Source organism: Branchiostoma belcheri, unplaced genomic scaffold, assembly GCF_001625305.1.
Source record: "Branchiostoma belcheri isolate BF01 breed outbred unplaced genomic scaffold, Haploidv18h27 scaffold113, whole genome shotgun sequence".
Taxonomy (NCBI): domain Eukaryota; kingdom Metazoa; phylum Chordata; class Leptocardii; order Amphioxiformes; family Branchiostomatidae; genus Branchiostoma; species Branchiostoma belcheri.
Genome location: NW_017802525.1, coordinates 797,201 through 808,779, shown reverse-complemented (window position 1 = coordinate 808,779; position 11,579 = coordinate 797,201). Strand labels below are relative to the sequence as shown.

At 42.7% G+C, this 11,579-nt stretch overlaps 1 protein-coding gene across 15 annotated transcripts in view; it reads left to right on the top strand.

Moving 5' to 3' along the window:
- Positions 1-11,579, top strand: part of LOC109462183 (spermatogenesis-associated serine-rich protein 2-like) — a 55,419-nt gene that overhangs the window by 39,377 nt on the left and 4,463 nt on the right. For 5 of the 15 annotated variants that reach the window (XM_019758693.1, XM_019758684.1, XM_019758685.1 and 2 more), the window contains exons 3-18: positions 1,055-1,163; positions 1,380-1,426; positions 1,753-1,990; positions 2,451-2,492; positions 2,885-3,070; positions 3,955-4,095; positions 4,213-4,248; positions 4,695-4,846; positions 5,301-5,343; positions 5,791-5,900; positions 6,378-6,458; positions 6,713-6,734; positions 7,205-7,506; positions 8,090-8,229; positions 9,849-9,884; positions 11,236-11,356. In XM_019758693.1, coding sequence (XP_019614252.1) covers positions 1,055-1,163; positions 1,380-1,426; positions 1,753-1,990; positions 2,451-2,492; positions 2,885-3,070; positions 3,955-4,095; positions 4,213-4,248; positions 4,695-4,846; positions 5,301-5,343; positions 5,791-5,900; positions 6,378-6,458; positions 6,713-6,734; positions 7,205-7,506; positions 8,090-8,229; positions 9,849-9,884; positions 11,236-11,356 — 1,806 coding nt within the window. Of the gene's footprint in view, positions 1-529; positions 607-1,054; positions 1,164-1,379; positions 1,427-1,752; positions 1,991-2,450; positions 2,493-2,884; positions 3,071-3,954; positions 4,096-4,212; positions 4,249-4,694; positions 4,847-5,300; positions 5,344-5,790; positions 5,901-6,377; positions 6,459-6,712; positions 6,735-7,204; positions 7,507-8,089; positions 8,230-8,980; positions 9,343-9,637; positions 9,686-9,848; positions 9,885-11,235; positions 11,357-11,579 lie in introns of those variants that run through there. The other 10 variants (XM_019758692.1, XR_002139747.1, XR_002139749.1 and 7 more) reach the window with 10 other exon arrangements.

Here is an 11,579-nt window from a genome sequence, read left to right as displayed (position 1 = left end):
GTGGGGGGGGGGGCAGCACTACTGGACCTGAACTGAGATGACTGGCTTCTTGGATCTTATCCAGCAGTGTCTCAAGTCTTGAGACAGTGTTACTATTTTGGCAGTGTCTTAAGACAGGTTAAGATTTGTTAATTAAGAAGCTAGACATACTTGCAACTGCTAACGTGTGAAAACAATAGTAACTTAGTAAGGAGACAGAAGTTTCTCCCTGCTTCCTTAGTAGCTTTTTTCTTTCTTCTGAAGTTTTTGAAACATCAAGATCGGCCATATGTAAAATGACCCCGTACTAGCTACTGTCTGTGGGTAGAAGTATAAATATTGTGTCTGTATATTTCAGCTGGTTGTTACAGAGTAGTTATGAATGAATATATGATATCTATATATCTATATCATAGTATATCTCACTCACTCACTGTCCGGTTTATCGTCTGTTGTTCCCCGTCTTCCGAGGGTTAGACGTTTTATACGCATCTGCAAATACATGTATATCCGCTGAATGACTAACATGTTTCCCTTCTGTCCCCAGATTCTGGAGTTTTGGTGTTTGACAGCAGAACCAACACCGTCATGGCCGACGAACTCAACCCTGAAAATATCAAACAGAAAGTAAGATTTTCCTTATCAAGTTATGTAATTTTTGTCTATTTGAACCCTGTGTGATTTAAAACTACAGTGTACATGTATTTGTTCATAAATTACTTGATTACATGTGTGTTATCTGATATACATGTGTGTTATCACTATCTTCTATTTTGGAAAGACAAAAAGAAGACTCCCCCATTTCACAAGAATTAGACAAGTTAATATGCATAATTTAGTCTCCACTTCTTCCACCTGTTAACTTTTGCAACATGTACTTTTCCTCTTTGAAACTTTTTTCTACCATTCTTCATTTTCTTCTCCACATAAATTCTTTCTACATGTACCATTGGAGAAAGCTGAAATGTTAAATGATATTTTCCTTAAATCATATTCAGTAAAGTCTTTCCTGAGAAAACCTCCACTGTTGTAATGAGTTGAATGTTAACATCATGTATCTTCCCTTGTTCCCCAGATCAGTGCCATAAGAGAAGTAGTTCTGAACCGCAGCAATAATGAGATAGTGCTGGTCCTGCAGTATCATGACTATGATGTGGACAAGGCCATCGCTTCTTTCATGGAAGGTAAAACACCGGAAATCGGGCATTTTTAGTGACATTTACATGGAATCTTATACCAGTTCTTAAAATGTTTGTGGTCGAAAGATTATTAAGATTGGATGAAACCTTTTTTTTATTGCTGATATATTGTTCCATGCTAAACTGAATAGTGATTGAGTGAGTGTGTGTGTGTCTGTGTGTGTATGACAAGTGTTTAAATGTATATGAACTTTGTTTCAGATGGAGCTGCACAGGTGTTGAAGGAGTGGAATTTTACAGGAAAAAAGGTCAGTTTCCCTGTCTGTGGTTTGTGTTTGCATATTGCACATTCTTTTACTCTTTTCATCCATGTACTTTGTAGATAATACTGTATATCTTGAAGATTTTACAACTTCATGACACCCTGATTTGCATCTCCAATGAATTGGCCTGTAGAATTGTTTCAACTTTGAAGTTAAAACAGCACAAAGACTATTCTTTTCTCTAGTCCTACACATTGTCAAAATAAAACCACTACACTAAATCTCCCTGTAAACATGTTGATTGAAACAATGAGGGTTTCTTGAACATCTTTTCTTCATTGTTAATTAACATCATGTTTTTTTTTCTCCAGTCGAACAACAAAAAGAAGAAGAAAAAGAACAAGCAGCAGCAGCAATCCCAGCAGGCCGTGCAGCCGCCTCATCAGACCGAGGCTCCTAAAGAAGACGATGTCAGCTCGACAGAGGCGCCGACGGAGGGCTCCGTGAACCTTGACCTGGTTACCACAGAGACAGCCAAGTCAGACGACATGCACTCCCCCACCAGCCCCAGTATAGAGAGTGGGATAGAGTTGGACAGTGTGCCCAATGGTAAGGTGCTCACTGGTTTTGGTCACTGCTTGAAAACAAGTACTAGTATAGTCCGTTTACTGAGTTTTAGAAAACTGAGCTTTCATAAAGACTAGATGGGTTTAAATTTATAAGGCCAAACACATGATTTTCCATTCTGTATCTTTATATTTCTGTTACTGGGTTAAGGTATCAGCTGACTTTGCAAGTTTCAGGGACCCCAGTTTGAATAATATTAAGTTTGAATGTCTAGGCTAGATGGAGATATATTTTGCATGAGGTTAGCTTCAGCTTTTGCCTCATAATATTTTTAGTAGTGGAAAAATTGCTGTACATGAGTGTTGAATTTATTGATAACTTTTTATGGAAGCACATAAGTACTGATACAGTCATAATCAAAACTGCAGTTGTAGAAGACTGCTGTGGTGCTGGTGGTGGTTAACATGCACCCTGATGATTGGTTGATAATCTTTCCTCACAGAGAGTGCAGTAGACCCTGTAGTGCTGGATAGCATTCCTAATGGTGAGAACTGATCTTGTGGAGTCTGTGTTCCAACTCAGACCAGAATTCAGACAACTTAAACTAAAAACTTTTGAATAAGTCAATCAAGTGTTTGAGTTGGAACATCGTCTGTCAAGACCCAAAACTCCACCTAACCAACCCTTAAACCAACCCTTAAACTTAAGTTTTTCTTGTATAACTAAATGTGTAAGGAATATTCTTGACAAATTGAACAAAATGTTTTGTTTAAATCACTAATTCCAGCCACCCTCATAAATATAAACTAGAATGTTCCTTACAATATTAACAATGTTTTTGTTTTGTTCACTTTTATTTTTCCATTTTTATTTTTGTCCCAAGTTGACGGCAAAGTTCCAAGGTCATGACCTGTTCTCTGCCCCCCTCCCCCACAGGCCCTGTCCCGGTGACCCATGACCCCAGCTCCCTGCCCATAGGTGTGCCTCCTTCCCAGGATCCCGTGCCACCGGAGGCCTCTCTGTCCCAGGGTCCCGAGGTGTCTGTGGTGGAAGGTAGTTTGGATGAAGGTACGAAACGAAAGTCTGGCAAGACTAACCCCCCAGGAAAGGCACGTGGTAAAGGTAGGTCATACTAACATGCATGTGAGCCATTCCATTGCTTATAGGCAATCTCTTACATGTATGCCTTTACATACACATGCATGGCTGATTTGCTGTTCTAGATAATGTTGCTCAAAGCTTTGCTGTTGTTTTTGTGTTTGTGATTCGAGGTTCTACTTGTTATTCTGCTGTTTGGTGTTTTGAATCTTCAAGTTGCTAGTGATGGTTGCAGTGATATCCTAGAATCTACATTATACATACAGTCAAACCTGTACAAGTGACCATCTCTACATAAGGACCACCTTGTCAGTGTAAATCCTTGGATATTTTCCCCATTGCCACAAGTGTTAAGAATCCTGCGAACATACACCAAATTGAATCAGTCCCTTGAGAGGTCTTCTTGGGCAGTTTTGACTGTATTATACAAGGGATGTAGCATTAGCTAGCCCAGATCGTTCACATACCCAACTCTAGTCAACAGAATGTTGTGCAGCAACTTTAAGAATCTGTAAAATTCTGGAGGCAGAGTTAAGATTACACGTACACAAGTGCTGGGTACTGGCTGTGTAGTGTCAGAGTGCCTCTGGTGGCAGTGGTGCGATTCTGGGTATCAGAGAAAAACACTGGTGGCTGTGCAGGAATCCTGAGTGTTACACAATCTTCTTAACACTGCAAACTGCAAAGGGCATTCTTTGGATAGTCTTGCCTACATGTACGTTGTATAAGACCCAGCTGTATTGTTACAGAAAATGCTGCCTTATGTCTTTGTTGGTGGTTGATTCTGTCACAGCTTGCTTTGAAATTCTACAACATCAAAATCATGCAATGATCTACAATAAGTGTGACTGCTCCAATACTGACAGTACTTGATTTCTCACAGAAAGATTTTCTTCCCGCCTTTGTAGGGCGTAACAGGAGACCTAACAGTCCGAGCCGGCTGTCCGTTAGTTCCGATCGCGTACGGACGATTAGCGAGTCGTCCAATCGCAGCCAAGCGTCCAGCCATGCTGCCGAGAAGGGGGCAACGGGGTCAACAAAGAGACCAGGTAGAGTAGAATTTAGTTACTTCTTCAGTGACTAGATTCAGTACTGTGGTAATACTATGTTTCTTTGATGAATATGATACATATACATAGATTTGAAACTTGTTTTTGCTTCCACAGCCAGCCTGGGTAAAGGAGGCTCTGGAAAGAAACCAGGTACCTCCACTTAACTTACAAGTGGTGTATAACTGGTGTGGTGGTACATGTACCTCCACTTGGGTTAATAACTGGTGTATAACTGGTGTGGTGGTTGGTCTGCTTGCTTTCCAAAAAATGGGAAAACTAAAATGACTACGACTCATTGGCCATATAACTATAATCAGTGCTCGAAATATCACTTGCACATGCAGGTTAGTGCAGGTAAAATTGGAGTAGGTATCTCTGATGTTTACCTGCACCAGTGATCCCAAACTTGCATTGAGGTATACAGCAGATTATGATGATTTTTATGATGGCGCCCGGATCATATTCGAACATTGGAAGGGATAGAAAATGAAGACATATGTCACCTACAGTACACAAAGGCAGGAAAGTCCTTTTGAACCTTGAATGTTGCCAGAGCCAGATTCTTACCACCTAATTGCCTATCCCCCCCCTCCCAGGAGCGGGCCTGGAGCGCTCGGTGAAGGACCTTCAGCGGTCGACTGTGTCGCTGCAGCGTTACCGGAACCTGCTGAACGAGGAGATCGACGCCTCGGTGAAGCGCATCCAGACGGCGTTCCAGGAGCTGCACCAGAGGCTGGACGACAGGGAGGTCTGTTTGTTTGTTTGTCTGTTTAAAGAAAATGATCAAATGTTTCATGGATTTGTCATGAACCTAAGTTCCAACACTCGTAACCCGTTTAACGCCTTTAATTATGTTTACCAAAGGAAAACATAGTGTTTTTGCTCAGTTTCTTCCTCTTCTTCTCCAAGCAAATAAGGTCAATGACCTGAATCAGATGGTCTATCACCATGGTAACTAGTGTTGGGTTACATAATGTTGCAATTTTACAGCAGGAGGGATTTAGACTCCTGCCAGAGCATAGAGATGAATACATACGAGTAAGAATTAACAGAACAGACCATATGCGAAGGTAAACATTATATATTGCTTTGCAAATGTTACAGTTCTAGTTTTTATTTGATTCCATTAGAAAATTGTACATAATTCAGCCAATGGTTGCGAAGTGTCAACTGAAATAAATCATTCATATATTTTCATACAGGTCGCGCTCATGCTGGAGCTGGACCATGTCAAGGCTCATGCTAGTGAGTATCCCGTTCAATGTAAAGCATAGGAATATGCTCGCCCATCTTAGCTTGGGGAGTAGGGGTAAAGATGTACAAGGGTCATGGAGTAAGATTGCGTCATGGGTAAAGTAAATATGAAAACAACAAATTTGAAGTTATGGTGGATAGTTATCAACAATGAAAATAGAATAAAAGTATAAATGAAGATAATAAAGTGAGGGTATGAAATATTAGGATAATAGAAAATTAACTACATGTAATATAAAGGATGAAAGATTTGAAAATTCAGCATATATGTATGATAACAGCAAAACGGACTATTATCTTTGGAAGGTGGCCTTGGAAAATTTGTATTCAATAAAAACCTTTTGGTCATGATTATCAGTATGCTGAAATTGGATGTGTTGATCATCTGCACATTTTCTTATTTTACTCACCATTGTGCTGTATCCTATGTATTTCCAGTTGAGATCCTGTCGAAGCGTCAGCAGCAGGCAGTAGACCTGAAGGTGAGGACAGCTCGCGCTCCCACCATGACAGAGGCACAGCTGTCTGAACTACGGGCAGACATCAAGGTACAACCATATCTCTCTACATGTACACGTGGTTAAGACATCAAGGTACATTGAACCATATCTCTACATGTACATGTGGTTAAGACATCAAGGTACAGTCTTCTGTCTCTAGCTAAGATTATCACAGCCATGATTTTATAGCTGTTGCTCCTACACTCTTCAAGATTTTCTGTGACTGGTTTGAACTTCACTTAGTAGGAATACATCACTGAAGATTTTTACATCAAGTAGCACAGAAACAGCAGAAGATCAAGATTAATCAATCCTGCATCCTTGTGTATTTGTAGCAAATTGTCCTCAAGGACAGTGATTGCTGTAAACCCCATGTTTTTATCACAAGATTATGTGCTGAGATTTGGAAGATACCACATGTCTTCTCCATTATGTTAACCATTGTCTAATGACAGTGTTCTGCCCACTGCCTAAATGTTAATGCTTAGTGTATACTGACAGTGTGTAATTGTGTAATTTTGGCAGCACTTCATCAGTGACCGTAAGGTGGATGAGGAGATCGGGAAGACGACTCGCTTCGTACGGGACCAGCACACCATGCTCAATGTGAGGACTCAAATTAAGTTTGGGTTGGGAAAAAATAGAAGCAGCATTCTGATTTGTGAAAATGTAATAGCATTCAGAATTAAAAATGATGACTTAATTGAAGTACTTTGGCTGGCTTTGCCTTGTCTCAAGCATTACTCTTCAACTTGGATGTAGATTGTTAACGTTATATAATTCTAGTTCATAACTGATTGGGGTGGTTGATTCTTTTTTTGTATGCACACCTTTCTAACATTCCATCTTCTTTTTTTCAGACAATTGATACATTTGGTGAAGGTGAGTTTGTTTCTTTACGTCTTCGTTAATTATGAGTAGACCATTCTGTTGTACTACAATTTAGTGTACTTTAGTTAGTGTACTTTCATACTTTTCAACTAAACTAAGGAAAAACTACAGTTTGTCCTGTATTAATGCTCCATCCCCCTTGTGTCCCCAGTTGTCCCAGAGAAGTGTGTATAATCCACTCAGCTAGTCTTGCTAGACTGAATATAACTTTATTGTGTCCCCAGTTGTTCCAGTGAAGTGTGTATACTCCACACAGCTAGTTTTGCTAGACTGGCTATATACATGTATAACCTTGTGTTGTTTCAGTTGTTCCAGTGAAGTGTGTGTACTCCACATTGCTAGTGTTGCTAGACTGACTGACTATATTGTGTTGTCCCCAGTTGTTCCGGTTAAGTGTGTGTACTCCTCATTGCTAGTTTTGCTAGACTGACTGACTATATATTGTATTATTGTATCCCCAGTTGTCCCCGTGAAGTGTGTGTACTCCACACGGCGCCCCTCCCTCAGCTCTGTCTCCAGCATCAACTCCAGCTCCGTCTCCGAGCCCCCCACCCCAACCTCTCCCAGCCGACCCTTCCCACCGTCGCCCACGGCAACGGCCAAGCAGAAGGACGATGTGTTCGACACCCTGGTTACCACGGCGTCGGTAACCGTGACAACGGCCCCGGGCATGAGCACTGCGGAGATGGTGGAGCTGCAGCACAGGCTGCAGGAGAACCTGAGACAGCAGGTCCGTCCCACAGGCAGTAACCATGGTGACGGGGTAGGTCACAGGGCAGGGGTCACGGGGACAGGTCAGGTGTCAGAGGCTAGAGATCAGGTGTCAGGTTGGAAAGAAAGAAAAAACAGCCTTTTCCATATCAGTAAAGTTAAAAAGCTGTGTGAGTGGTTATTTGGAATGTATGGAAGTCCATAAACATCAATAAATTCTTTTTCAACCTGACATCAGATTTTTGGTATTCTGAGATGATCACCTCCAGAGAAAAGTAACTTTGCATGGCCTAACACGCTGACTGTACTGGCTGCACTTTCTAGTGATGGCAGTAACACATAATTAACTACCATGCTTGTGTGCATGATGACAGGTAAGGACTTAATATCTGTTGTTAAAGTTTGAATGCATGATTACTGCAAGCCCAGGCATTACCATGGTAACAGTTGTGCTATTTTGCTGACCTGGTGGTGGTGTTGGCAACAGATGACTCCCCTGCTGGTGTGGCTATGGCAGCTGACTCCTTGTTACCATAGAAACAGCTTACTACCCTGGTGGTGGTGCTGAAGCTATGGTAACAGATGACTCCCTATTTCCATGGCAACAGCTGACTCTTTCATGTTTGGTTCTTTAGGGCATCAGCACGGCTTCCCCGGAGCGGCGCAGGCCCCAGGTCAGCAGCGCGCCGCCGCAGGGACCCGGGCGGGACCGCGACCGGACACACCAGAACCGCGACCGCGCCGGACAGGGCCAGCAGGGCAACAGGGACAGAGGGTAGGAGTGTGGTCTTCTCTCGTTGTGTACTTGTCCAGTCTCTGATGTTGTATGACACAGTCATAGAGTAAAAAAGGTCTGGAGAGGGGTGGGGTGGGGAAGGGTGGGGTAAGTAGCCTTCAGCTGGCCAAGAGGGAAAGAGGGTCTGTAAAGACATGTGTTTTTCACCAATAAAATAGTTACTCAAGCAACTGGATATGGTTTTAAAAACGTTTTAGTTAGCATCCACTACCTTTTTGCAGTAACATTGGAAATGTTGTCGCTTACGAAGGTATTGGATGCTACCTGAAATGTTTGATCGTTTCCAAAATCATATCCAGTTGCTTGAGTAACTGTTTTTTGTTATCTTACTAGCTGAATGTCTAACCTTCACCGACGTATGCATGTTTTTCATCATGCCACTATGTATTTGTCTTAGCCTTTACCAGGCACTGCAGATCACTGGAAACATAGTAGAAATTGGCTAAAACAAAGGGAATAGTATACAGGGGAGTTAGCCAGCCAGAGGGTACATTTTGTGGAAAAATGTACTCACTAGCGGACCAACTCCCCTGGCATGATATCTCTCTATCTGGCCAATTTCTACTCTTTCCAGCCGCCTCCTGAAGCCTGGTAGAGGCTATATTTGTCTCGTCTCTGACATTGTATGACGTAGTAAGTAACGTGAGTGGGGAAGGTCTGGAGAGGGGAGGGGCGAGTCTGGGTAAGTAGCCTCCTGTTCATGTGTGTGTTCGTCCATCCATGCATGCAGGGTGGGGCAGGGAAAAGGTCACAGGAACCAGGACAGATCCAACCAGAACCAGGGGAGGACCGGACAGGGTCAGAATAGGAACCAGGATAGAGCAAATCCAGATAGAACCGGACCGAACCGGAATAGGGCCGGACAGAACCAGATGGGGAAAACAACCCAGGACGGACAAAACCGTGGAAACAAACCCAGGGCTGGGTCCGGTGGACAGCAGAGTAGGACTGAGCAAAAGCGGGAGGGACCTGAGCTAAAGCAGGGTGGTAGGGGCACAGGCTTCGGACACTAACAAGCCGACTGAACCAAGACAGGACCAGGGGCAGAGACAAAACCGGGACAGGGCTAAGGAGGGGCAGAAAGATAGAGGGTGAGTTGGGTTATTGCTGTTCATCAGGGCTCTTCCCATAAATTCTGAGGGAAGAGGTGCTCCCTAATCGGTTGATGAAAAATCAGCAAATTTTCATGTAAATACTAAGAGGATTTGAACATTTTGGGAGAGGTTCTAGGATTCTGGAAAGAGGGGGAGCACCCTTGCTTCTTTGCTTGGGGAGAGCCCTGTTCATTGTGTGTGTGTGTTGCTCTTTTGTCTGTACATTAACATCCTAACAGTTCAGAGTGTGTGTTACATGTTACATCTGTGAACTGTCTGTCTGTCTCACCCAGGAATAAACCTCAGCAGGGTCAGGGACAAGGTGGGAACAGGGGAAAAGGGTGGGTATGATCCAGGAGTGTTGGTTTGGCTGGTGTTTCTAGACTGTTCTTAGGTTGGGTGTGTTTTTGTGTTTAACAGTAGAGCTTGTTTTTGTCTCTAACATTTGTCACATCTGTGTGTTTGTTTACTAACATCTCGTCTGTTCCATTCTAACACCTTCAGTTCAAACTCTGGGCAGCAGGGTAACCGGGAACAGGGGTAAGGAACCTCCATATATATCATCTTTTATTCCCTCAATCCAACATTACCCATTCCTATTTCAGATGAGAATTCACATGAATATTTTACATGTACAGTACAGTGTAAGTTACAGTTAGACATTTGCTGGCTCAGCTTAACAAATTTCCTGGTATGAAACTCTGATATAGCCTGGGTACCATCCCCAGTAGTATATTCGCAAACTCTATAACTGGGTCTGGACTTGCACACATATGTAGCGTCTGGAGTCTAAATATTCGTTCAGATTTTGAACGAGCGCGCTGATTGGTCCTACTCGTCTAAGCCCTTTTTGGGTGTGTACATATTAGGTAATGGCTGTTCGGATGTCCGAACGGCGACGTTAGCGTCCGTTCGAACGTCCGAACGCCTTATCATCAACATGTCCGACGGCGAACCGAACGCTAAAGCGCACATGATATAGCCGTAGTCAGTTTTTCCGCGATAAATCATCAACATGGCTGACGCACAAGCCGCTCAGCTCACGGAGGTTGATGTTGACCTCGCAATCACGTCCGTTTTGGACGATTTAGACGGAATATCGTCGCTCAAAAATGAGCAAAAAGATGCATTGAATAATTTCGTTCGTGATGTTTTGGGCGTCCTACCGGTAAAAAAAAGAACGCACCGAGAAAAGGAACACTCGCGCGAAGATCTGTGTTTACAAAACAACAAACATCACTTGAATAATGCAGGCGCGCCATTGGCCGTCGCCTCTGAGGCTCAGCCAATCAAATGAAGCGCCGCTGCTCGGGCTAGCTCATTACGTGACGTCATGACCAATCGTTTTATATGTGTGCAAGTCCAGACCCAGTTATAGAGTTTGCGAATATACTACTGGGGATGGTACCCAGGCTAACTCTGATAAACATCTTCAACAGATTTGACAGGTAACTAAATAGAGCAGGCTAGGTTCACATGTAATTGTAAACCTTTTATTTCTATAGGATATACATGTACCTCCTGATTTCAGCTAATTTGTACTTTTGAATTCACCTACAAGAGAATATTCTCTGCTTTGTCAGTAGGAATAACAATGTCGAAACCTTTAAAGAATTTATATCACCCTTGGATTTTTTATGGTGAATCGTTTTTCAAGGTACACAACATTTCTGAAGAGATTTGTTGTCTTTTTCTTTTTCTTTAGTCCTCCCAAGTTACATAGTAAACATTTTGTTTTAGGTTGTACATATAAATTGTACAGAGACCATTGTACAGACAACATTCTCTGCTTCTTTGAAGACTCTCTCAGTGTCAGTATTAAGTCCCAATCTTTGTGGAACACCGCATTTACAAGTACTAAGTCCCAATCCTGTTGTCTGTGTTTGTTCAGGACGGAGTCCCCGCAGAGATCCGGGCGTAACCAGCGCCGACGGGACCGCGACCGCCGTGACGCCAGGAGGGGGAACGACTCGCAGGACAGTGCCAACCAATCACACGACAGCGGACCAAAGGTGGGGAAAAAAACAGAAAACTATAGCATAGAAGCATGAAGCAAGTTTGAACTGTGATTTCCAACACTAGAAATTGGACTTGCCCAAATATTCTACTGTACAACATCAGTCTTTTTTACTGAAGTGAGGGTACATCAGGGATCAGTCTTTAATTACGCCATTCTAACTGTTCTAACAAGAAGGACCAAAGGTGGGAAAAGGGAAAAAGATAAAGTAGAAGCAT